At 43.7% G+C, this 27,635-nt stretch overlaps 1 protein-coding gene across 2 annotated transcripts in view; it reads right to left on the minus strand.

Moving 5' to 3' along the window:
- LOC144151366 (sodium-coupled monocarboxylate transporter 2-like) overlaps window positions 1-24,033 on the minus strand; it is a 37,864-nt gene extending 13,831 nt beyond the window's left edge. Inside the window, exons 1-11 of one of the 2 annotated variants that reach the window (XM_077682395.1) lie at window positions 23,762-24,033; window positions 23,240-23,693; window positions 19,939-20,004; window positions 16,814-16,865; window positions 13,900-13,967; window positions 12,822-12,979; window positions 10,989-11,129; window positions 8,353-8,482; window positions 7,350-7,438; window positions 6,577-6,686; window positions 5,344-5,411 (exon numbers count right to left, since the gene is read on the minus strand). In XM_077682395.1, coding sequence (XP_077538521.1) covers window positions 5,344-5,411; window positions 6,577-6,686; window positions 7,350-7,438; window positions 8,353-8,482; window positions 10,989-11,129; window positions 12,822-12,979; window positions 13,900-13,967; window positions 16,814-16,865; window positions 19,939-20,004; window positions 23,240-23,572 — 1,215 coding nt within the window. In that variant the 5' untranslated portion in view covers window positions 23,573-23,693; window positions 23,762-24,033. Of the gene's footprint in view, window positions 1-5,343; window positions 5,412-6,576; window positions 6,687-7,349; window positions 7,439-8,352; window positions 8,483-10,988; window positions 11,130-12,821; window positions 12,980-13,899; window positions 13,968-16,813; window positions 16,866-19,938; window positions 20,005-23,239 lie in introns of both variants that reach the window. The other variant, XM_077682396.1, reaches the window with a different exon arrangement.
- Window positions 24,034-27,635: the final 3,602 nt, after the last annotated feature.

Raw genomic sequence — 27,635 nt, forward strand, 5'->3', positions numbered from 1 at the left:
TAAATCTTCTTCACCTTCGTTACCGACACTATCAGTGCTCGGGCTGCATATAGGCTGTCTTTCTCCTAGCATTGCAGCAACATCGTTGGGGATGTGCAGGCCCACAATCTGCAGAATTGTTAATAGGAGTCCAAACTCCAATGGAAGCAATATCCGCTAATGATTGGCCGGTTACTGGAATGTGCCCTTTTTGGTGACCAGGACGGTTTGTTTTGCTGCAATTATTTTTATCGCCACTGTGATCATCGGACTTCTCTCTCTCTCTCGAATACCTGCGGGGCTGAATGTGCCAGTTTGCTGCCAGAACTGGAACGTTAGACCCTGTGCTCTATTTTTAAGTCGACGAATAGTTTCTCTTCCAGAGAAATGTTTCCATCCTAGCAAATTACACAGGGGAAATCCCATTTTTGTGTGGGTTAGCTGCTTGAGTCCCACTATTTTTCTTAATATTTGTGCTATTTGAATGACTGCACTAGTACCTCCATTTTTCCGACCGGACATTTAGGCGCTGTGCCAACATTTAATATCGAGACTGATACACCCGCCACGTGATTAGTGAAGGTTATGTCATATATGCTTTAGCGTAAAAGCGAAATCGTTTCACTAAGGAAAACCCGGGTGGCAGCGCTCGGACGGGCATATCGACCGTTGGTGACGTCCGGTATTAGAAGACGACCTTCCTAGCAACAAGTTTCTTTGCTCATACGGCGGTCTTTTCCACCATAGCCCAAAATGGAAGCCTTCACTCTCCCACAGAACGACGTTGACTAGCAATGGTTTCCGAACCGCCTTTGTTCCATTCCGATGTTTGAAAACCCTGGTATATTCCTTTTCTGTTTATCGCACCATGTGTTGACGCGCTTCATGTTACATTCAATTTCCTAATGGCAACGCACTGATCCTTCATAGCATCTGGTTACGCTAATCTTCAATGTGTGGGAAAACACAATCAAGGGTACAGACATTTGTCGAGAAGTTTCTCCTCATGTCAATGGTATTTCTCCTGCAGAGGCACTCAGCGAGATAAAAAAAGAGCTGACAAGATCAGCAACTTCGAAGAGCAAGAAAACCACTCTGTAATATTACTATACCAATACAGCTGATAATGGGGTATCGTTTAGTCGGGCGCCTAATAACACTGAAAATCAAGCACATTGCGTTTTCAGTGCGTAAATGCATCAAAACATATATTCAGGCATTCAAACAGTCAACAATTTGAAATGCCAGTTAGAAGTTGTATCAATAACTCCACGCATCATTGAAATGAAAATCAGCGCGATCCAGTCCTCCAATAATTCACATGTAAACTGAGATGCGGACACATAAAAAAATTGCTGTTTTCTTTTTTTCCGATTTAAATATGTCACACAACCTGATGTAATTATTGAAATGAAACGCTGATCCTTCATGAAAGAGCAAATTACAGGTATTAGCGGGATATTTATGAAGCACGTGCAGAAGCAAATTACGAGAGAGCTCCGTATCCCTCTTTCCTTCGGAACTCATCTTTTGGAGCAATTTTCCGTTGTTTTTTGTCCTGTAGAAGCCTATGTTATGATTAAAATGACGGTGTATCACAGCTTTATGAGAGCGATGGTTCTTTTGTGGTTTCCTGCATGCCGCCGTCGTTGTGAGTACATTGACAACGCGTGCAACGGAAAATTTTTCTACCTCCCATTTCCGCTTGCCCACAAAGGAAAGTTTTTATTAAAGGAGTTAAACGCATTGCCTGACCCTCATTTTATGGTTCTGTGTGGACGCTGGAGTTTCGGCTACCACGGCTGAGTTGAAGGGGTTTTATTGGGTAACAGTGACATAGGTTTGAGGGCAGATATCGTAGAACGAGATAACAGGTCACTAATTCTCTGTCCCTGACTCTTTGTAGAACACCTGATTGTGGGGTATTCAACGACCTTACAGCATTCGCCTACAACGCGTAGCAGCTGCCTCATGATCCCACGGTGTTTCAATTGGGTCTCTTGACATAGTTTCGAGGGCAGATATCGTAGAATGATATTCCACGTCACTAGTTCTCTGTCCCTGACTCTTTGTAGAACGCCTGATTGTGGGGTGTTTAACGACTTTACAGCAGTCACTTACAACGCGTAGCAGCTGCCTCATGATCACACGGTGTTTAAATTGGGTTTCTTTTTAACTTTCGTACTTTATTTTATTATACCGTCGTTTCATGTAGAATAACATCTGGCGTGCAGCAGGGATATTTTGTGCCGCCTATTTCCTGTTCCCGGCGGTGGGAGCCTCCTATTTCAAAATTAAATACACATTGCCTCAACATAACTTTATTGTTCTCATAAGTTAGCATTTCCCCTAATAGGCTTAAGCGCACAGCTATTATTCAATTATAGCGACAGGCATATGGCGCTCAAAGAGCTCAGAGCTCGTGGGTTCTCTTCTCGTGAATCTTGGTTGAACACCTGGATTTTTGTCTCTATGATTTATTGTGCAGTTAACACGCCGAAATTACACTTAGGTTATTAGGTGCGCCGTAGTGGAGAGCCGTCAAATAATTTTGACCTGGGGATCTTTAAGGTGTGCGAAATATCGACACAAGGCTTTTTCTCTTTACGCATCGACCAAAAACTCAGCCACCGCGGAAGGTATCGAGCCCGCGTACTTGGGCTCAGCGGCATAACGCCTTAGCAATTCAGCTACAATGGCGGGTAACACCTGGGCTGTATAAGTGATGCAGCGCCATCAAAGCATTCGCCTACATTGTGTACCAGGTTCTTGATGCCCACGACATCGGTAAATTAGGTTTCGTTTTGGAAACCAGCGTCCCACGATCTGTGAGAGGGTAAATTTGAGATATTTTACGGCGTGAACAACATATGGGGCATGCCGGAGACTTTTTACTACGCTTGCGTTCATTTTTGCGATAGAGTGGCAGCAAATAACAGAGCGAAAAAAAACGCGCAGGAGAACCGTCGGAACCCTTGCCACGTTGCTTGGGAATTTTCAAGCGCCGAGGACCAGCTGCTTCAGTCTCGACGTGTGCTGGGATTCCAAGGATGCTTTGCACGCGTGTAAAATTGAGTCTGCACCAGGAACACCCAAGAAAGGCAAATGAATGGTAATTTTGGGCACGAAGGCCGATACACGCGGGCAACAAAAGGGGGAGACAGGCAGCCGATGTGGCTGCTGAGGAGAACAAACGTGACCATTTAAACTTTCATAGCGCTATGCACGGCTGGCACGTTGTAAACAGCCGTGCATGAAAGGCTGCTTTTTCGACTTTTGAGTGCGCAGAAAAGCCAAAGCCCGTGCTTGAATCAAGCCTTAAATTCAGGGGTGAGCAGCCAGGATGTTCATGCCTCCTTAACTGGACTGTACAACACTTGTGATAAACGCTTTAATTCTTTCTTTCGCGTCTGGAAGCAGCGCTAAACCTATCGCAAGGACGGAGGGGCACTGCGTGATTTGCTCGCCGAAGCAGACAGTCCTTTCGTTTCTGCTTTTCTCTTTGCGGTGTCTCTTAAAGTGGCTATCGAATGCGTTCAACACTACAATTGAAGGGAAGCCTGCCAATAGCCGCTACACCGCTGTAATGACGTAGTTCCAGCGATCGAAGAACGCCAATACTGGGGAAGAAAAAAAGGGCTTGAAAGTAAGTTTTAAGTTGTCTGATTGAAATAAAGCAGTCACTTTTGGCTGGGGTACTTTATGACCTCCTGTTGTAAGTACTGGATGTGTGGGTTTAATGGGTTCTACAAAAATTTAAAACTTCGAAAAAAGTTGAAAGAAGTGTTGCAGGGCCGCTTTAAAGACCCACCAGGTATTGAACTCATGTTGGTTTATTCTTTTATTTATGGAGGCTTCTCGGAGTTATGTGGATATGATGATCCTGTGAAAGTAGTGGTTTTACTCCACCTTTTCGAAACATGCGCATACATACCTATCAAGGAAGCTAGTTAGAGGTAGGTGTAGCAACCACGTTTAAACGAAACAAATGAGGTAATGAGTGTGCTCCACGACCGAACACGCCCTAAGGGGACTAGTCCGGAACGCTTACACTATCCAAAAAGACCACCGTCGGGCTAGCAGGAGTATTCTACGCTTCCCGTGCGTCGCCGTCTGTCAGCTTAGTCGGCGCCCGACGGAAGCTCGCTCATCGTTACTAGAGAGCTGTTGATCTCTCCGTTACTAGAGAGCTGTTACGTGTTTGCGGTATTTTTTTGTATTTTGTCTGGTAACGCTGGGCGGCGAACATAAAAGCTTAAACAGCTGTGCTCTTAAAATTTGAGGACACCTAAGATCTTACGGGCTGTGCATGCGAAAGTTTCGAAGTCCAGCTGACCGCCCAAGTCGCTTTGTTTTGCGGCTGGTTCTACTAGAGACGCTTTGCCTTCCGATCTACCTTAACGCTTTCGAATGGCTGGAAGCTGTCTTCTACGCACTGCAGCGCTGCTTGTTCATGCCGCTGTGTATATCTAATGGGATATTTGACTAAGATGGTGGATTTAGTTGCGTATTCTTCTCCTTCATTCATCTGTGTCGTATTTGCGAGTGGGGCAACCACCTCTCGCTACTGCCGCGTTGAAGCTTGCGATGTAGCAGGCATCGCGAAGGGGGTATTTCTAGTAATGACGCCGACGAAAAACGCCGGCTTTTTCGCCCAACCTCAGACCATTGATAGCCTAGTGTAATATATCGGTAGCACACGACGACACCAGCGCTCTTTCTTGTGCATCCATGTGAAATTTAATTAGCGCTGCTCGAGATAAGAGCGGAAGATATGTTTAGAGATATAAGTTCACAAAGGCTGGCGCACATAACTGTAAGCGTGGGCGTGTTTACCGTATGTCAACTTATATTTTAGAAATCCTTTTTTTCCGGATATTGGGTTCAGTGTTGTACCAGTTGTTGAATTTTGTACACGTTGTTCATGGGCAACATCTCTCTTGTACTATATAGATTCTGGGAAGGCCCCAGAAACCGGGAGATGGCGAACTAGAATAGAGATTTGACACAGCTTTGTTTTACTTGACCTTCACTGAATGTTTGCACAAGGAAAGACTGCCACTATGGAAACGGTAAATACGAAATAAGCAAGCTTATACTGGCTGAATCACGCACCGGTTAGGGTGGCAATGATATTCGTTATATGTTGTGTCCCATGTACTTTTCAGAGCGATGAGATCGGGAAATATACCAATATGCGCTTGCTCTAAACATTCAACGAAACATTTCCAGGCGTTCTATATTTAAATAAGACTGGTATAGACGACCGTATAATAAGCGCTTAATAACATTTTTGTGGTGTATGTACAGTGATAAGCTCAACGAGTGCGATTAGCAGGCATCAGATAATAAAAGTATACGCACCCTGGTGACTGATCCCATGTAGTAACAGGCGCAGCTGTAGAGTGTCATAATGGAGCCAAGAAGAAATGCTTTAGAAAGAGAAGAAATGCACACTGTTTAGCCTCAAGTTATGGGGAAATATTATTTTGATATACCGGAACATGCTTAGAAACAACAAAACAGGAACGGTGTGAACGTTCTCCTCATGTCATTTTTGGTGGCCAAATATATTTCAGTACCTATTTCAGAATTAGACGAACTCCTGCATTGAGGATTCATGACGATGTCCTTATCCTCCTGCGTGTGCGATCGTGCAAACGCTCGCACACACACAGACAGACAACATTAGCACACACGCACACACTCGCACACACATACACACAAACAGCTACAACTTCATAGGTTCCGAAAATAACAGGTGTACAACATAAGAAGTGCCATATAAACAACCCAATTTTCGCTACTATCATTCTAGATCAGATCACTGTCTCAGCTGGTTGTTTTTAGTTTTTGCTTTAAGTGCAAGGAGGAAGACTATACTCTGGACATTTCAGCTTGAAGCAGTATCTCAGCTTGGTCAAAACTTTGGCCGAAAACGAGGCTACCTATTTTGTATGAACTGTAGTCTAGTAGAGACAAGTCGTTCAAAACTGTAGGTAGGCTTTTAGAAGCGTGCCTTTATGAATATTTTCGTGTGAGCCCCTCAGCCACCATTCATTCCCGAGCCTTTCGATGTTCTTTGGGAGGTGCCGAAAGTTTGGCGACAGAAAATAAAGGGCTGGAATTGTGTCGGCGGTCTAATTCAGCCGACCTCGGCATGCCGGTTCGCACCGATCGTGTTTCTGTTTTAGGTGATCATGGATAGTCTTATATCATAAACCTAGCTCTTTAGCAGAGTGAAAGAAACGAAGCACTTGGAGCACCTCGTTAACGAACCAAATCTGAATGGCATGATCATGTGTGCTCATTCCCTGAAACCTGGATATTTGATGCCTCTTCTGAGTTGGCATGCTTCAACAGCTAAAAACACGTGGTCCTGAAGGTGCTCAAATGTGTATTGGGGGTGTTTTTTTTTTCAGGCTACAATCATACAACTAAGAAATGTATCCAATAACCTTCAGCTACCCGGCAAACATCACGCCTTTTTAAAATAAGGTGAAATTAGAAGGTTTATTGCCAACCTTATTTGATTGTTGAATTTCTTCCTGTACCAAAATTGAGAACTAAGCCACTAAAGCAATATAGAGAACTCACCGAGGCCGCGTGTGATCCAACGAACATGGGAGTCAAGGTTCTTGTAACGTTGAGAAAGGACGTCTACGTATATAACAGCAGTCTGCGAGTTGATGAGGGACGATATTGTACTGAAAAAAAATTATCATGAAAGTCAGAGATTAGAGTGCTTAGTCAGGCCACCTAAAAATTCCTGCATGATAACATGGCCTCAGAATTTCTTAGGGAAGCAGTTAAGGATACCTTTTTTTAGACAAAATGCCCAGCAAAAGATAAATATTCCCGGAAGGAAACATGATTCATTTCCAGTGAATTCGGTAGCCAAAGTATCTTAAACAGCCCCATGAGGTTGTTTTAAGAAAGGAATGCTCCTGGCTATAATATAGCCATTCAATAACAACATCGAAGTTTTCCCGACTTTGCAATGTATGTAGATTAAAAGTTGTTGCAATAAAATGCAACTTTCCTAGTTGAAACAAAAATTAAAACTCACGCATTATTAAATCGAACAAATACAAGCCGCGCCTTTCGGTGCCGTTCTATTCTTGATGCTGGTTCGCTTAGAGCACATTTATGAAGGGAAGATTTCTACCCAGCATCCGTAATGAGGTCTTGCACAGATTTCGGCAGAGAACGGCTTTTTTCTTCGACGACAATGGTGTCAAAATAGCCGACTTTAATTCCTGCTAGTTTTGTAGAGCTAACGTAACGGTGGATTCTCAAACAAAAAGCGTATTTATTTCATTATAACACTCCCCAACGTAAAAAAAACATGCAAAAATGTAAACTGTCACCTGGTTGCAGCGCTGACAATTGAGGCGAGGAACAATCCCGTAAATCCGATGAAGTGCGGCAGGTACTTTTTCACATAATAAGGGAGTATCTGCGATAATAAAAAAATATTGGGGTCGCTTCGCTTACACCCTGCTACTCATGACATTTATTTTCGAAAAAGAGCCGATAATGAACGAAAGAGATCGAAGAGATTTGAACAAAATTCCGAAAATAAAAGTTCGTACTCCCTCATTCTCTCTCTATCTCTCTCTCTCAGACTATGTCACATTAGCAGAAACCTGGAGCATTGAGGGGCAGTAATACTACTCTCTAAGCAATTCCATTGTTTCGTTTGTCCACAATGCACTCGACAGACCCATCCACGGAGCTAACGATGAAATTTTGTCGAATGACGAGGTCGACCTTGCGATCAAGATCAAAAGTTCGGTCTGCGTTTTCGCCTCACACAACACAAGCATCATCATCACCACCATCATCATCTCCCGATTTGTTTATTTAATTACAATTAAGGGCGCCTGACGGGGTTTTGCATAGGGGGGGGGGCGTCAACCAAGCATACAAAAAGGCAGTTGCAGACCGAGAACATCAAGCAGGGTACAATTCAAAAATTGAATTGCGTAGCGCAATCCCACAGCGCATAGCACATTTTTGCGTGGTACGGCAGGCACATTTCTGACATTCGCCGAATTTGCTTTGTTGGGAATATGAATTTATCGCTATAGTGAATTTTGGTGAAAATATATCACGGGATTGAATTAGCGTATCCCAGCCAACTTGCTCTGAAAACTTCCCTTGTATTCTCTAATAAATCCATACCGTGTCTTCCGCCATGGCAGACTTTGAAATGAGTGTTAACTTTCACGTATTCATCCCCGTATCTCGTACAGTGCCGAGTGTGTGTCTCTTGGAGCAGCAAGACAATTTCCTATTTTAGCTTGAATGAAAATTTTATGATATCCACAAGCATTAATGAGTGTAGTGCACAAAAACGAATTGACTTGCCTGATCATGACTTCTGATTATCCCGGCCAACTTGGGGTCGCAGCCACGAAACCAAGCTACAAGGGCTAAGGTCATTGCCATGTTGATCGCATATACTGCGACCAGAAAGGAACATCCCACGAGTACGGTTCTATTCGGAAGACGAAAAAAAGAAAACCCGCGTTCTTTAACACGCGAGCCTCATCGTATATACTCATACTCATCGTATCACCTGCATCGACAAGCACCTTCTTAACCTATAGTTTGATAGTAACGGCCGTGGTAATTGGCGGTGGTGTCTTTTCTTAAGCTTTCTTTAGCCGAATGACACGCACTTTCTCCTCAACCCTTTTTACGGTAACTGGTCGTACATTGTTTTCAAAACAATCCTCAGCCCAATTTTTAATCCTCGTTTGTTTTGCGCGTGTACTCAAACGCGAAAAAAAAGAATTCAACCTGCCGCAGAAATTTTTCGCGCTTAAAGTTCTTTGTTCATCACGGAGAAGAATAATCCATGCCATCAAAGCCATTGAGTATATTCATTGAAAATTGTTAGTACGTATGAAAAACGTTCGTCCTGTTTCTAACATACACGAGTGATAATCAGTAATAATCCCAGCGCTCTACGTCGTACTTCATTTTGCAAGGCGAGTCGGTGAATACAAAACAAGGGGTGTGACACATCACGCCTTCTTTTCAATTGTCATCCAATCGCGTGATATAAAGACATGTCTGACCGAGAGAACAAAATGCCCACTGCACGGTGCAAAAATAACATTCAAAATTTAAACTGATGTACCGTTAATTCACAAACTCTAAACCTTCGGTACTGAAATGTTGTATTCTCATATCCCACTTTTTTAAGGTAGTAACCGGCATGCTATGGTAGAAGGCACAATTTGAACACAAAACCCACCATCAGCGTTATTGAAACCCCAGTTTGAACACGAGGAAAGGGGGAAAGCACGAATTCTAAATAATACGTCGTTTCACATAGCACCGTAAGGGTACGTTTGTGGTGCGATGTAGCTGATTTCGCGCTCGTATGGGAGATCCTCACCATCGTACTGCCTTTAGCTGGCGTGGGAACTTTTACTTGACGTGTCGCAGAGAATTCAGCAATTATGCATTTTTTCACGAAAGTTTCCTGTGGGGGAGCGTTGTCCGCTCACCGCTTCCTACTGGAATGGTTTCCCCATAAATAATGTGCAAATGATTCATTATGCGCACGAGGCATCACGCTGTTTACTTATAAAGACATTTTAGTTTGAAACTATACCAACAAACCTGTGCTCACGAGGCGTGCGTTCTAATTCTGATAATCCGCGTGTATCCAACTGAAGGACGCCTTTCGATGCTCCATGACACGAAGCGGGTTTAGCACGAAGAAATGTTATTTTCAGAACTGTGTGCACAAAACCCGTTCAGGCTTCGGCATTCTACACGCGGCCTGTACCTCGTTTTCAATGAGGTGCCGCAGGCGTCACTGTGAGATAACTGGCCTAAGGGCAGGAATTGGAACATAGAACTTTGCGCTCGCGCACTATATTGACGCGGGCGTGGCTAGTGTAGTCACGAGTGACTTGTTTTCGATAAAATGACAGCCGGTAGGCCCAAAGAATCCACGAAGAGAAAATACAACTCTGTTAAATTTGAAACACTGTTGCTTCGGTATTTCAGCCAATTTTTTCCATCCAAGAAAACCGTTTTTAAACCGAACAAATGCCAGAAAAAAACTTGAAAATTTTTCATATTTTGCGCCTCAATGACGTCTTATGGGCAGCGTTGACGCGTTATGGGCAGACCATAGATGGCCATGTTATTTGCGCATTCGCATCCAAGTGATGCGATCACGCCTAACTCTAGGCTTCACTACAATCAACCAGTTATCTGCTTAATGGTGGGTTAGTTTGGCGGTCCACAATAGCAAAAAGAAGGTTCTGTGACGTCAAAGAAAAGTTGCCTGAAAGTGGGCAGCGAGACGCAACTGTGTCACATATTTTTTTATAATATCTGTATTTTTTAATCCACGTTTGTGATAAAATTGGTATTATTGCTATGAGGGCAAACAAGTTTTCCTAATGAATCAATCTTCCATTTTGTCTTCATGCTCCATTTAATGCCAATTTCCCTGGCAAATGCTCCTGTACTCTCTACAGCATTATGAACCGGAAGTAGAGGAAATAACACGACAAAGGCAAATGTCAGCTTTTTCGGATCGCCTCGCTAATAGTCATGACCTTAAACTACCTTTTGTTGCAACAAGGACTTGCTAAGCATAACCAAACCATATCGTATCATAGTGTGTATAAAAGCCGTTTTCGGTGGGCTTGAAACTCCTCTAGGCCAAAAAAAGAACCCACAGTCTAGGCTCCTCCTATCTAATTCAAACATTTTACTGGTTAAAAGTTGCTAGAATTGCAATGAGATCGGGCAATGTGGCTACCGCTGTTGATACGGGATAAAAAATCCGGAAATCCCGAAACGAAGTCTCATTTCCGGTGCTCTTCTGTCAATTCACAGACGCACATACATGTATTTTTGGCGGATCCTGTATACATCCAAAGGCCAAACATCAGAACATATCGATTTTAGCTGGGAGCGCTTGAAAAAAGAACACATCTCATTTCATGACATCCGGGAAATAGCGTTCCTACCTCTGCGCAGTACGGAGCGTAGGTGAGGCCATACACCGCTGAACAACCACCTGGTCGAGACCAGCTCGGTACGTGGCAGCAGCCGCGGATCCTATAAAGGCTGCCCAGACATTTTCGTCATATCTCAGATCAAACTTGAAGCTGTAAACCAGAGCGTAACAAACACAATTTACGAGTTATCTCTATTAAATTCCATTACACAACTAAAAGTTATAGCGGTTTAATCGAGAAGCAACGCGTACGAGTTTATTGCTCCCGTAAATGCATTTTAAACGTGCACCGTGTCCGTATTAAGATGAACCAGGCCTTTTAGTATTGTCAACTAAGTAAACCTTGGCTTCAAGAAGCTTTGAAACAGAGAAAATTAAAGCGCAACCTCGAATTGACCGACCGAAGAATAAATACTTCAGGAAAATCTTGAGCGAATGCAAGAAAACAGCCTTCGCCTAGCGTAGGTGGCCGCTGTATAATCAGTACGCTCTGTTCTCTAGCAGAATGTGCTCTTTATAGCAATGCTAGTACCGGTACACACCATTATTGAAAGGCGTAACGCACTGTGGGGCTGTCGATCTTTAAATTTTGGACGTTTTTATCCGCATTTTTTGCGGCTTGAAGGACTGTATCGGGCTCCCGAATGAAGCCAATTCTGTTCTAAAAAATATGCGTCAACTTCTGTGCAGTTCTCAGAGCTTTTGCTAGGATTCAAACGCTCAGTATTAGGGCTGTAGTGTAAACTAACGCACGTGCGTTCTATAGCTGCTTGCCTAAAACTTTAAATGTGTTGATATTTTTTTATGTAATTGTATGTAAATACAGGAAAGAAAATTGATTCTGTTGTCAAATTAATAGCCACCACTATACATACCAGCCATAAAAGAAGAATTTTGCAATCATATATAAGTAAAGGAAGTCGTCAACGGCAAGATTTCCAGCATATTGTTCTATTGGTAAAACACAGACCTATTTTGCATGTATAAGTTTTGCATGTATAAACTTCTCCTTGAAGCATTCATCTCAACTATTGCCAAGGCCGCTGGATCGAGGGACAGACACACAGGCAGACGAAACTTTTCCCGTTAAAGTAGCCCACATAGGACTCAAAAGTGAAATACGAAGCCAGGAATTTAACTGTTTGCTGACGTAATTCTGCTCTTTCCCGCTTTCTTGAGGTTCGCGCTGATGGAATTTTTCTGGCGTTAGGTTTTATCCTTTGGGGCCTGAATATTTGTGAGATGAAATAAAAGCCCAAGTAGCGGCAGTGACGAGTGCGCGGCCCCTGCACAACATTCCTACAGTGGGCCTACAGAAGAAGTCGGTGGACGTGAGGCACAAAACAAAAAAAAAATGTTGTACAAGGAGGTCCGGAAAATAGGTTTTCATTACGAGAAGAACGTGGCTCGAGATGGTCGTTGCCGCGGGATGTTAAAAGTATTCGACGATGCGTTGTTGTTTTTTCGGTCAGAATTACCGATATGTCGTCCAGGTACCTAACATATTCAGTGCCATTTATGCCAATTGCAAACGTTATTCGGCAAAGAAATATGGAGCTTTACACCTCACTCTAAGTCGCTAAACTCCGAATGATAAGAGTGCAGCATTGTGCGTGATCGTTTGTTCGGTGCTTGATTAAACCAAAACCCACCCGCAAAAAAAGACTTAAAAAATAAACCGCTAGAAATGAGGCATGTACACTTTTCGCAAGTTGCATAAAAATGCAGAAATCACAAAAAGGCACTTCCAAAATAGGTTATAAAGTGCCTAAAGCATATTGCGTTCGTCTGAGTGAAACGAAGCCTGAATAACTGCGCTTTTGAAATGAAAGCGAGAACATACTTTCCGATGTAGGCACCCCAGTCCAAGCCAAGTAGTGAATGCGTCTGGCTGCCTGAGCCGCTCGAATCGACGATAACTTTAATGATGACAGTAGCAGGTCCCAGTAAAATAAACACCAGCTGCATACAGTCGGTCCACACAACTCCTCGCAGCCCACCCTTGTGCATTGATGTAGAAAAAAGGAGAAATAAAATTACAATTTGACACGAACACCAAAAGAGTGTAAAAGGGTCGACATTGGCATAATAGGCACTATAAATTCATCAATACTAACTCCATGTCCTTCAGGAAAGGTACGTATATGCAAAAAATGTATTCCAACAGCGTTCGCAATCGAAAAGATGAATTGTTTTGGGGGCAAAGATAACGCACGCTTAAGCGATCGTTCTGCCTTCGTACGCGCAGGAGATTTAAAAACGTGCAAATAAAATAAGAGTAATCGTCTGAGCAAGTGCAGTGAAAGTAATAAGCACTAAAGCACCCTTATAGTGCGGATGTATATTTCGAAAAAACTAGTGTTACACAGTTGCATTTGAACAATATTTCAATAGTTAGGCGGCGCACCCTGGTTCGTATATCCTAGGTGGACTTAGATGAGGGGAATAATTTCACCCAACGCAATTTTTATATTCGCCTTTGGATACAAAAAATGGTTAGCTTCTGAGTGCAGTTAGGATTATGAGTGTGCCTATCAGCGTATTTTGTATATCAAGCAGTAGTCAAGGTATCGGGTTATTATGTCGTAGTAGGTTAAACGATGGTGAACATAGAAAACATTTCTAGAAGTCTTCGTCATAAGTTTTTTTTCCTTTCTCCGGGTATATTTGTACACAGGCCGCCATATTTTTAAGATTCGATGCGTGTATCCTAATTTTATTACAGTACTAAGGCTCTTGCAAAAGAAAGCCGCTAATTCTCAAATTGGACTAAGCTTTTTACTTGTACGAAAATATTTCTGATATTCTTACCGCAGTGTTAAACATTATATCCTTCAAAAAGAGCATGCGTTACAGATTTAACAAGGCTCCGTTAACAATGTAGAGTTTCCATTCTTTTAATCGAGAAAAAGTCATCTTACCAGTGCCGTGTACAATGTCCCGCACAGACCGATCACTATGTTGCACCACATTAGGGGGAGACCAAAAACTGGAAGAAAAAAATTCAGTATTGGGAGTGTCTGTATATGAATGTCTATATCAATGTGTATACCTCACCCTTTATCCCTCGGTAAAAATTATTTCGCGAAAAATATGAACCATCTTGGCTAGGGTAAATGCGTGCTCAAAATGTAACTTTGGAAAGTGACTGTGTTGCATACGGCTTCTAGACGAATGTTGTTAATATAATAGTCTCGGATGCACTTTTGGGTTTCGGAACCAGGCCCCAGAATCTTTAATTCTTTAGTTAAACTCTTCACATATGGTTATTATTGTTTTATATGGTAGGCGTTTGAATAAAATAATGTTGCTTCTGTGTGTTAAGAAAACTCGCATTTATTGCTGGTCAAAATTCGCTAGAACTGCATGCTGTCTACGGCACCTGACAGGGTCTGTAATATTTAACAGCTTAGTTTCATGCGGAAGGAGCGAAGGGTGGCTGGCACGGCGCACAAAAAAAGGCCTTGGAATGCAACCTCGCTATCAGAACAATTGTATTCGATACCACTCAATGAACGGATTTACTGCCAGTTGAAAACCTCGTTGAATAATCACGCAAAAAAAGTGTTGAATGCTACTGGAAATAGAACCGCGTTGAAGGGCACATACCCGTAATGGTGCGTTGGTCAACGCCTAATAAAACATCCGTGGCCGTTTTCCGAATGCTGACGGACATTGGAAGTGCTAATGATAATTATACGGGCAAGGCACGTTCGGCTATTCAGTATCAATGCTTTTGCGGTCACAACGTTGGTAATTCGAGGTGCCCAGGTAATATTTAGCAGCTGACATTCATATGTACTCTTTTGTAGGAGATAGTGGCACACGACAAATACATCATTAGTTTATTACAGTACGCCTTAAGATTGTTTCGGGCCGCCAATCAGGAGTGACCTTGCTCTGGTAGGTATTGCTTCAGCGTGTTGAAGGGATATTGAACGTTTTTGCTTTGTTGTCACGCTATTGTTTACGCTCGATGGCACAGCAGACGTTTAGTGGATATAGCTCATTCGGCAGGGTTATACTCGGACGAGGTGTGCTAAGTACATCGCCCTAGACAATGAGATTTACGTCCTCTTTGAGCTCGGGAGACATTACAAATGTCCGACACAGTTCGTGCCAATAAAACACTGCTGAATGCTTCCTGCTCGGCGTAATAAAAGTTTCGCACCCACCGGATACATTTCAATTGCTGGTCACTGACCGCCGTTCACTGCCGTCGGCTATTTCCTATAGGTGCAGCGACCGACCCATGTCTGCGATTTTGTAATGTCTGAACTCATTCCTAACAATTGTTATAACAAACTCTGCCCGAAAGAACGATTCGCACGTTACTCACCTGTGCAAATGATATACGGTATTCTTACATGTATAAATGACTTAAACAGTTTAGGTGCTAAATTATTACTCTTGTGATTACATGCAAGCATTTCCTGCAGTAATTATTATGAATTAAAGTGGTGCCAAATAAAAGCAGGCAGTCGTCCATAGAGAAGCTTTATTATGCAGCTACTGACTTCAATCCTACCCAATTCCTTTTCGCTACCTATTCATAACAACCTTCGAGGCCTGTCGGCCGCTTTGAACTGCAACTGGCTGACCCGCCGCGGTGGCTCAGTGGCTAAGGCGTTGCGCTGCTGAGCACAAGGTCATGGGTTCGATTCCCGGCTGCGGCGGCCGCTTTTCTGATTGGAGGCGACAAGCAAAAACTTCCGTGTATACGAGATTTCGGCGCACGTTAAAGATCCCACAGTGGTCAAAATTAATCCGGAGCCCTCCAATACGGCGCGCCTCATCGCCTGCGTTGCGTCGGCGCGTTCCAATCAATCAATCAATCAATCAATCAATCAATCAATTAATCAATCAATCAATCAATATGTATGCCCGTAAATGTTGTATTCGGCACAAAGAACCCGCGAAGCGGACTGAACCCAACATTTAGCGCGACTGGATTTCTTCTCGTGGAGCTATGGCGCAGTGGTATTGTTATCTCTGAATTACCGGGTATAACAAAATTGCAGTGGTAGGCACAGCACAGCGGCATGTATCCAGAAGCAAAACAACCAGGCATCTATGGGATGTTGCTCCCGCAAACCACCAGAAAGACAAAAAGAGCTTGAAGTTCCAGGTATCCCCAATTTACAATGATATTCACACTCGGCACATGAAGAGATGAGCACGGTGTTACGCACGTGGTTTTATTGCACCGGTTCCCTATAATTCAAACTACCTCAGCTTGTGCCCCGCTCGTTGAGAACGATCAGTTTTCATTTATACACCACTTTTTCCAGTGCAGAAAAGGATACTGCATTTTTCAGTTAGATACTACATTAAGGGATGACAGTTTGTAATTTTAGATAGTTTACATGTTTAAATAAATTAAGCTTGGTTTGAAGCTTTTAAAAAAGTCGGCCCCGTAAACACCTCCTCGCACGATTAGTTATGTGAGGATGGTATGTTCGTACTCGTCTATAATATTCAGATGATGGCGCTTAGTAAAAAAAATGTCGGCACAAGTTATCAGTCCAGACATTTTTGATGAATAATGCAGCACGTTAAAACAGAGGGTTTTTATTCGCGTTGGCACTTAACACGCCAAACCACAAAAGATGACTTGAAGGCGCAGTTATTTCTAAAAAAAAAGTTCTGATGCCACAACTTGTAAAATTGTCGGCAACTGGTACTGTAATATTCATATTGTAGGAATGTACTCAAAACACACCTTAGTAATTTTATTGGCGTGAAAGGGAAATTTGGAGAATGTTTAAAGGCAAGTAAGTACGTTTCAATGCAATCAGTTTTTATTTTCCCGTGTCCCTACCTGTGGGCACTTACTCGTATATAGTGTCAGACTTGCTGCAAAGATAGCAAAGGCCCCCATACTTTGCTGAAACGAAAAAGAACGCATGTGTATGCAATATTGCAATTTTCATTCAAAATTAGCAAATTAATGGCTGTTGCCTATTCGTACTTTTAGCGACGACCTGCTTGTCTAGTTTGACTAGTTCTGTCAAGTTTAGCACATTTTGAACTCGTGTACTTACCATGAGTATCTGCCTGCAAAGGTTTGTGGACAGGTACATTTTAGTCAATGTTATGCCTTTTTTCAGGAATGCCCATATGAGGCCATTTCGCGTTATTAGTCATTTGTGAGAATGAAAACCTCTTTTGTTTTTTAAGTTTAGTCAGAAATATCCGTTTAGTTTTATTATCGCATTTTTCGAAACACATAAAGATGTATTTTAGTCCGAATCGTGGAGAAGTTCACAATTGGAACGTTGAACTGTTTTCGGATGCTTTATCCCAGGGTAAAGGATGTTTTTCAGCGCCTTAAAATTTTTTTATTCATGAACACTCGTTCTAAACCGAGTCCCCCAGTATACAGATATAAGCGACTAAAATCAACTCGGATAAATATTTTTCATTAAATTTGGTAAATCGGGCGAAATCTTTCAGAATAAATGAGACAAAACTAGCGAAAATCCGGATTTAAACAAATTGGACCAGTTTTCTTTTTACTTTATGCAAACATTTTAATGCAAATCTTGCCAAACTTTTTATCTTGCCAAGTCTTTTATATCCCGCCAATTCTAGAATAGAAGCACCCTTCTGTAACGGGCTCAACCTGTAAATGATTTGTGTCAATTTTGCGAAGTTATTGCGAGAGTGTATGCAGGGTGATTGGGGCAAGAGTTCGTATGCTGCGGTTCGGCGCAGAATATGCTTCGGCGTGTTGCGTCATAAGATTACGGATTTCGCGGGTGCTACGCTCCTGAAGACAATGAAACCGAGTGCGACCCTGCGAGCAGACGGGTGAGTCAGGACATACCGGGTGGTTAAGGCGTGCTCTGGCCGGTAGTGTCTAGTGCGTTCAGATTTCTCCGTTTTTGTGCCAAGCGCTTAAGCACCCTCTCCTGTGGTTTCAGGGCGCCGTTATTCCTCGTTGTGGACGACAGAACGAAGGTGACACCAAAGACAACAGAGACACACCGAGCAGAAAAACGGAGAGGAAAGTATGGCGAAAGTGTGAAGGGGAAGGGGGTATGCCGAGATGGCGCGCAAAATTCTCTCCGGCGGCGACGGGCTAGACGATACCCGGGAGAACGAAGAGGTCACCGAAGATAGAGCGGGCAGGAAAGCGAAGGATGAAAGTATGGAAAAAGGCTGGAGACATCATCCCCCGTGGGGACGTGATACGAGACAGCGCCAGAATATATTGTGCGCGCCCTATGGCGCTCGATGACAAGGCGATCACCTCGTGAGACGGAGCAGGTATGAGGTATCAACCCGAAGACTGCGGTTCGCCCTCGGCACAAATTTGTACGCCCTAGGGAGTATCGCAATCGTCGGCCACATTTTCTACGGTAAATGGTAATTATGGTTGAAACACATCGTACGTGCATCATTAGTCAAGCCACAGCATGGTTGAAATTATGCAACACTGTACAGTATGCGAAAGTGTCAGGTATGCACCAAAGTTGCCTCGCAATGTCCTATAATCTTCACGGAAAACTTAATTGGTCATATTTTTTAACCAGTTCGCACTGCGCGGCCGGATATTCTATAGGCACGCCGATATGAAGGATGAGGAACAGCTTATAAAACTTTGAGGATCGTTCTAACACTGAGCGCCGAGAAGGGCATGCATTATGTCTAATGAATGTGTTTTGTTAAACATCTCTATTTCTATATTATATATGCAGATGGCCTATGGCGAGGAGACGCTGGCGTTTTATTGCCTTGAACAACATTCACTCAAGCGTAACGCCATGTTGGCTGGCTCTTGCCTCACACGAACACCCAACTTTGTTTCTTCGGAACTATTTTGTTCAATCACCGCTTTCATCGGATGACGCTTTTGGAAATTCCTAGCCCTCTACGTTTTATACATCTGGATAACTTTGTGGATGGTGCCTTAACTCTGGCTGAAGGAATCGTGCGCAAGTAAATATTTTTGGCGGGAGGCGGTATTATGGGAGGGTTTTTGGAGGCCTCCCTCAGAACGTGTTATTTACAATGAAACAGCGCCCAACTATCGTAGGAATAATTTCAGTTTAGGTTTCTTTTTTACGTTGTGCACTTGAGCGCCCATATTGCTTTTTAATTACATAGATTTCGCTTTGTACAGGCTCGGTAACGCTAGTCATACATAATGGTAACGTTCGCAAACACTGAAGCTCTTGTCTAGCAAGTTGCTAGTGCTAAAAACGCACGTAACAAACAATACTGTGGGACATGCGTTATTCCTTACACAAACAAAATGGTCCAAATATCAGAAAAACGTGCAGGATTGAAAATAGTTTGTGCTCTGAAATTTTGATTCTAATGAACGTCGTTACAGATTGCTTGCGACGAATTTGTCTTGAAAAGTGGAAAGTGCATTGGGCAGAGTCATTTCAGAAGAATGCTTTTAATTTTTATCGGTAGTGTTTGCACCACCAGCGAATATTAATGCTTTGGAAACTTGTTCCCCACGTCCTTGAAGGGTATTTCTCACTTGGCTTGATTTTTGTCAGCACTGCCAGGAAAATTCCTTTTCAAGACAGCCATTACCTTTGTTTACACACTATTTCACGACTTCTTTATTTGTTTTAATATTGGATGGATGTCTATCTTTATCTCTACGGGACGTACGGTTTTTCCGGCAACTATCCGTTTATCCCTCTATGTCTCTTAGAGAAAATATTTAATTGCCCCATTCCTCTGGGGGTCTTTCAGGGCACGTTTCTATCATTTGCGTTTTGAATACAATTTAGAAAATATTATGTTCAAGATTGTGTTGAAATCTGAACACAATTTATAAAAAAAAAGTGGAAACCAACAATGATGAGAAAGGTGCTTGTATGCGGCGGTGTTCTTTATGTGTGCGTGTTAGTTTGCTACAGCATATAGTGTTTCATATAAAAACTTGAGGGTGTATTTTTACAGCTTTCGCAAAACGTAAATAGGTGAGAACTTACCGTTAAGAAAATGTAGCTCACGCATGCTGTTAACGATATTGCCGAATTGAAGCGGAGTCGAACGTACTGCAAAAAAAGTTATTTCAGACCCACGAGCTATCACAGAATCATAAACACACCTCAAATGCATATATCCATAACTGCATTAAAAGACGGAAGTTTGTCCTGTAATAAAGGTTGGGTTATATTCAAAGATAACACAGAATGTGTTGCTTTCTCGATCGGCTATTTTCCAGAAAAACTTCACGCGACAGATTTTCCCCTTGTATTACATACAAAAAAAACAAGAAAGAGCTGTGATACACAAACATAAGGACGTATTTTTTCACCAGTTTCGTTGATGCGGTAGAACCTAAGCTATAATACTTTTTGTGTTTCTTCAAAAATATTAAATACTTTCCGCCAAGAAACCTTAACTATTTTTGAATAACAAAAATGCAGTGGAGCCTAATATAATACGGGCAACAGCGACCTTTAGCCAGCAGTTCTCCAGAAATTCTGTTTACTAGGTTAGCGTTGTAGACAGCGCTGAAACCCGTTTTCAAATCGTCTGGGTTTTAAAAGCCATTTGTAGTGAATTTCAGCACAGGCTAACAATCTGATGCACTTCCGTGCCAACGCGCAGTGAGGATTGACACGTTATTATTGCACCTATTGTGAGGGTTAGTTATCAGGGGGTACGGGCGATTCGTCGAAAGACAATTGGTAATAGGACATTTCGTAGTTGGGCAATTCGTAGCAGGGCAATCGGTCGCGTAGGGCAATTCGTCATAGGGCTACTCGTCGCTTGGGCATCTAGTCGCTCAAAAAAAACTTTTTGTTACATTTCCAGGCTTACAGCATAAAGGAATGCGGGAAAGAGGGGCATAGTACGTGCTTGCATGAAAGATAAATCTCAGAAGCCTTCCCAGAAAAGTCCAATTCACCCTGAAGCTGACAGTGCACCGGAGGCTGCACGTTCGCCGGACCAATGTTATCATTGAAGGCCGAAAGTTGAATGGAGCTTCCAGAACAAACTATCAAGACTTAGCGATAAAGTTCACCAGCGAAATACTATAAAATAACTGGTCTAAGCACTCGTTTTCGCAGTCGCTATGGAAGTCATCAGGACAGAAAGGGGCGGGGAAGTGGTGGTTTGCAAAGGATTTTCATATACGGTTAACATAATTTTTTACAGTTTTAGTACACGTACCTTGAATTCAGGCGGGAGATGTATGTCTTCTCTGCGGGAGGAATATCGTGGACAAATGTGGCACGTTGCCTTTGCCTTCTAACTGTTCGTCGAAGCGTTGACGTAGAGGGACATCACTGTGTGGCAATCTTCTCGATAACAGCGAGATAGCTCTTCTTGATTCGGGATATAGGAATAAGGGTACTTCGTGATGTATTTGCGTCGCAGCATGATGTATATAGTTTGAATATTTGTTCATATTTTTTATGTACGACGCGGTCATTTTGCGCACGCGCGGGGGATTTGATTTTCTTAAATTGCTTTTCCAGAATAAAAATCCTTTGTTAGCCTGCACTGTGTCTGATGTTGTGTATGCCTAGGTCTTTGTTGTTTCGCATAGTCTTAGAATGAATCCCTACCAACTAGTCCAGTTCACAGCACTCCCAAACACACAAGAAACTTCTAATAGGGTGACGAATTGTCATCTTGACGGATTGCGCTATTACGAATTGCCCTATGCGACGAATTGCCCTAGTGCGAGTTGACCTGCTACGAATTGCCTTTCGACGAAATGTCCTACAGCCAGTTATCGGGAACTCACTCACTCACTCACTCACTCACTCACTCACTCACTCACTCACTCACTCACTCACTCACTCACTCACTCACTCACTCACTCACTCACTCACTCACTCACTCACTCACTCACTCACTCACTCACTCACTCACTCACTCACTCACTCGTTCTTTCGGACAGCATTCCGGGTTTTTTCGCTTTATTTCTTGGAGTTTTTCTGCGCTCTCTCTCCTATATTTATGTCGATAACTGCTCCAAGTGTGAACACAGTCGCATCTGTTAGACTAAAGCGTGGGGTCACAAAAGACGGCCGCTACTTTGTAAAAGCAGTCATCTAAACTCCGGCGGTTCCTTATCTTTCGACGTTTTTGCAGAACACCTAAGAAGGCTTTGAGATAGCTTGACAAATCTTGGCGTCCAGCAGACAAGTACGTACTCAAAATAAGTTTTGCGTACGCGACTGATTATGCAGTGGAAAGTTCAGCGCTTACTATGTATACTCTAATGAAAGTGGAAGTAATAATAAAGATAGTGGCGCCATAATATCCAAATAAAAACTTTTTATATAGGGTTCTAGCTTACCAAAACTTACTTCAAAGATAGCTTATTCTCAGGGGAATAAAGATGCACCATTAAGAAGGAACACATAATCGTTGACTGAAGCGCTGTATTTCCTTCAAGAAGTATTTTTCATTAACACCGTGACACCCGACTTCTGTATTAAATTATTTTTATTTTCCCGCTACTGGACTCCCAATTAATAGTTTACACGTTACGAGGAAATGCAGGGTAACTGATACAAAATACTGTAGCTAACGCCAGACATTGTTGGGCCTTCATCCAGAGTGTAAGATATACGTCTGCCGCCACAGAAGTATACAAGCATTTTCTTTTATTTCATCAAGCCCTAGGGCAACTTTTCACAAGCGGAATCTTCGTACCGACGCTGGATTTCGTTCTATGTGTAAAGATCGGTGAGACAAATTCTTCGTTTCATATTATTACTTTTTCGACCATTTCAGGTGTTTCTGCTCTTTAATTATATTAGTTATCTTTTAATTGATAATTTAACCATACGTTTTCTTTTGTGAAACCCGGGCCACATCTGAAACTTCATTTTTGCAATAAAAAAATGTGACCATGTACGTTCACGCGGAACCAGTGTTTCTGTCTCCAGCATAAGAAAACTCGTCTTCTATCAATTTTCTGAGTGGCACTTGCTTTCTCGAATCATACCGATAGTATACAATAAATAATTTAGCAACGCCTAATAAATGTCAACTACTCCAAAGTTGCATCTCGCGCGTTGTACGGCTTGCCTGCAAACGCAGTCTCTTTACACTCGCTGCATGTATTTGAAGGTTTCCGAAAGAGCAGCTGCAGACATTCTTCGTGCCGTGCAAAAACGAGCTAAATGAGACTAACTAAAGCGTTTCACTTTTTGCACACTCATGCTAGGCGCGTCCGATGTACCGGAAGGTTTCTAGGTCACTTAATAAAACTATGCTCTAAACAAAATATAAATAATAAAAAAATATATCACAATTACTCACTTCGAACAGAGATGTGATACGAAGCCCGTAGAGCACCGGCAGGAAAAGGTGACACACGAATGGCACCACGGCGAGGCTAGTTAAGGCATGCCAGTTGAGGTGGAAGCCGTACGCGTAGAAATGTCCAGTAAAGCCGACAAGCCCGGCTGAAGAGACGAGACTGGCAACAACTGATGCACCGAGAGGGATAGCTCGCAGTGCCCTGCTTCCGAGGAACACTTCGGCCGTCGTGTGCGCCGTACGTGCTTTCCGCCGAAGGGAGAAGTATAGTCCGAGTCCCATGTTGAGGGCCATCAGGCAACCGAAAATAGCGTATTCGGCGACTTGAGCCATAGTAATAAATGCTTTTTTGGACGACCGCCGCTAACCTATTTCGACTGCTGATCCTGGAAATCTTTACTGCTCTATTACAAAAAACACCTTTCCAAAAGCTCTGAAGGTTGCGGCATGGCTCCTTAAAACAAGAAAAGAAAAGGTCGGTTAGGTATCTATTGCGAGAAACATCCTGCATCCCATACTTACTTTTAGAGAAGATCGCGGTACGCGCAGCTTGACCCTTCGCTCTGCCAAACTCGCTTTTCTATAAGAGCTGTAGGGCAGCAGATACTACGGCGTGAATTATGTGCGCAACAAAAAGCGCAAAACTAGATAAGAGGTTGCAAAAACAGTGATGGACGAGAACGAGACAATAGTAGCTTTTCTATCCTGCCAGATATACTACGGAGGTTGAAGTTGACACGCGCTGTTTGAAGTTCTAATACAAGGATGCTGCGGTAAGGCCACCTGCACTACCGGCGCAGATGCGCAGGATGTCGCTCTCAGGAAACTGTACGGTGCTGCAGTTGTTGCTGTGAAGGATTCCTCGAAAACTGCATCCTATAAATGTCGAGACTACACGACCGGTTCCGATCGCTGGGTTATCAAACTCAACAGGTGTGACATTCGTAACAAGGTCACCAAAGCTACTTTAATAAAGTGGACGAACCCGCCGCGGTGGCTCAGTGGCTAAGGCGTTGCGCTGCTGAGCACGAGGTCGCGGGTTCGATTCCCGGCCGCGGCGGCCGCTTTTCTGATGGAGGCGAAAAGCAAAAACGCCCGTGTGTACGAGATTTCGGCGCACGTTAAAGATCCCCAGGTGGTCAAAATTAATCCGGAGCCCTCCACTACGGCGCGCCTCATCGCCTGCGTTGCGTCGGCGCGTTAAACCCTACAATCAATCAATCAATAAAGTGGACGAGTGAACTACAGGTTTCCTTAACACTTAAAAGAGTGGATTGAATGGGAGGATGGAACTGTTTTTCCCTGCATGGCACTGAGTGTAGTAGATCTCTCCATACTACCTACTGGGAAGCGTCTGACATTTAAGGTATATAAGAGCTCTCACTCTTCCCCGTTTTAAGAAAGCGTACGGGCAGCAGGAATTGAGCTTTTGTTACTGAGCAGCGATTTGATATTTTCGTGACACTCGCAGTAAAAGTGGGATTAAACTCTGCTCTACCCGTCGAACACCTTTCGTAAGCAGCCAATCTCGAAGCGAATGGAACAAACCTCGACAGACTAAATTTATTTTTGCAAGGAAGGGAGCCCAGAAAAGGGCACATTTTACCTTGAATTTTTCTATCAAAGTTGCCGTTGCGTCATATGGTAGTTTGGCGTCAGAAAAGCATGAGCACGTCAAATTGAGTTGCGAATGACCCAAGGCGTAAAAATGCAACAAAGCTCATTCCTCGTAGTAGTAAAAAAGGAAGTCTGATTTGTCATTTTATACTGCCCGAGCTCACGTGTTTCTAGATGTCTTGGACGTAACTATAACTACAAATGTTATAAAAACAAAGTTTTACAAAGCAATGACAGTGCCTTCTAGATAAATCATTTCCACCGCATCTTCTCCCTCTATATAAACTGGACGGCAGCACGGAGCCGTCTTTTAGACTTTTTTTTATTGGAAAGGTATATCGGCGCAGCGGTGGCGTAGAGGCAGAGTATCCGCCTCGCGTGCAGAAGGGCCGTAGCTCGAATCCAGGTGCCGGAAAATTCCCACCGGATTTAAAAGTTAAAAAAAAATCGTGTATTGATGGAATTGCACAATGGGCCTTGGGGTGCGGATTTACCCCGTCGACCATTGCCGGTAACTCACTCCCTCACCAGAGCTGGATTGGCAACCCTGGTATAGTAACGACTACAACCTCCCATGAATACGCGAGTTAACCGACGGCCCTCAGGCTCCAGTGGCTGCGAAGCAACTGACCACGGCGGCGGTCAGACCTGAGGTGCAGCAGAGGGTGTTAAGAATCCCTGGATCCGGACAGGCCGCCATTGAAATCTGAACCTGGCAACGTTTAACACGAGAACCTTATCTAGCGAAGCGAGTCTAGAGGTGTTGTTAGAGGAATTAATAGGCATTAAATGAGATGTCATGGGGCCTAGTGAGGCTAGGAGGAGAGGTGAAGCCCTTACGGTGCTGAAAAATGGACACGTCCTATGTTAATGTAGTCTAGTGGATAGAAGAAAACTGGGAGTGGGACTTATAGTCAATAAACGCATCGCTGGCAACATAGAATAACACCATAGCATTAACGAAAAGGTAGCATGTCCTGCAATTAGTCTCAATAAGAGGTACAAATTCAAGGTGGTACAGGGCTACGCGCCCACATCCACCCACGACGACCAGGTAGTGGAGCGCCTCTATGAAGATGTGGAATCGGCAATGACCAAAGTAAAAGCACAGTGTACCTAAGTATGGGAGACTTCAGCGCTAAAGTAGGCAAGAATCAGGCTGGAAACAAGGCAATTGGGAACTATGGTCTGGGCTGTAGAAATAGCAGGGGGCCCTACTAGTCGAGTTCGCAGAACGAAATAACCTACGCATCATGAATACCTTCTGCAAACGGGAGAGCCCGAAGTGGACTTGGAGGAGCCAGAATGGGGAGCATAAAAATGGAATGGACTTCATATTATGCAATTTCCCTGGCGTCGTGCAGGATGTGGAAGTGCTCGGAAGGGTAATGTGCAGTGACCACCGCATGGTAAGATCTCGAATTACGCTAGATTTGAGGAGGGACCGTAACCAGCTAGCACGAAAGAAGCCGATTAATGAGCTAACAATAAGACGTAAAGTAGCAGAATTCAGAATCGCGCTTCAGAACCGGTATTCAGCTGTTATCGAAGATGCAGAGTTTACGATACAGGAAGCCATCGACAACCTTATAAGCATTATCACGGAGTGTGCAGTAGAAGTTGGGGGCACGATGGCTTGACAGGATACTGGTAAAATTTCCCAGGAGACGAAAGATCTAATTAGGAAACAGAAAACCGTGACAATCTCTACCCGAGCTGACGGAATAGAACTAGCGGAGCCTTCGATGTTAAAGGGGCACTGACACAAAAATTTTGCATCTTGGTTTTTTTTGTTGCGATAAGTAGCTAGTGACCTACTTATAACCTGTAGAAACCTCATTTGCTTCAGCGTGCGACGGTTGTTTAATTAGAGGCATTTTCAATGCGGCAAGTCGCAGTTTCGGTTTCAGCGAGTGCCGCGAAACGATGGATTTTGTGGATTTTGTGTGAACAAAGCTGACCACGTGACCGTCGGAGGGATATCACAGAGAAGAGCCGCCGTAGCACTGTCGAATCCGTATCGACGGCAGTTTCTGCGAATGCCCCCACGTACTGATCTGATGAGGCGCTTAATTAAAAAGCGACCGTGGATGTGACGCAGGCGCTGCGAGTGCAAATGCTACCGCGGCTAAAGAACGCCTCGCGGCGCTCGAGACGGTGGGTGGCAAGACGCGCGCTGGGAGCAGCCGGCCTCTGTCTACAGGTCCGCCTACAGATGTGTTCGGCTTAGCACTGCGGCGGATATTCGAGTGCCGCTCTCGTAAGCGGTGCAGATTACAATTTTTAATGCAACCCGCCATCGCATCATTAACTCCTTTCTCATGTAAGCCACCATGGTCGGGACTTGGGGACAATTTCGTGCAGCGGTAACAAGCTATCACTCGAGCTACCTGCACCGGCCTGGGCCACTTCGCGGCCGTGGCCGCCGCCTGCACAGCGACCGTGCGGCTAGCTCAGTGGGCTTTTCGTGCCTCCGGCGCGTTTTCGCATCCAATGGTAATAAAAAGTAACAGAAACATAGTGCCTGGAATCGGTGTAGAACTTTGGTCGCGGCCAGCTGCCCGATTAGCTGACGAAATCACGGTGCCTCCGCCACCAACGATCAGGTCGTTCGTTCTCGAGAGCCGAAGCTCCGCCCTCCGGCCCTCTGATTGGAGCGGCGAGCCGGGCGGGCCGGCGAAAAACGCCGGAAGTGCGGAAGCGGCAAACACAAACTCGTGACGTGTTTGGATGTTGTTTATTTACACAATATCCTCGGCATGTCGATTCCGCGTGGTCC

Source organism: Haemaphysalis longicornis, unplaced genomic scaffold (genome assembly GCF_048455015.1).
Source record: "Haemaphysalis longicornis isolate Haplotype H1 unplaced genomic scaffold, Haemaphysalis longicornis Haplotype H1 scaffold_9, whole genome shotgun sequence".
Classification (NCBI taxonomy): domain Eukaryota; kingdom Metazoa; phylum Arthropoda; class Arachnida; order Ixodida; family Ixodidae; genus Haemaphysalis; species Haemaphysalis longicornis.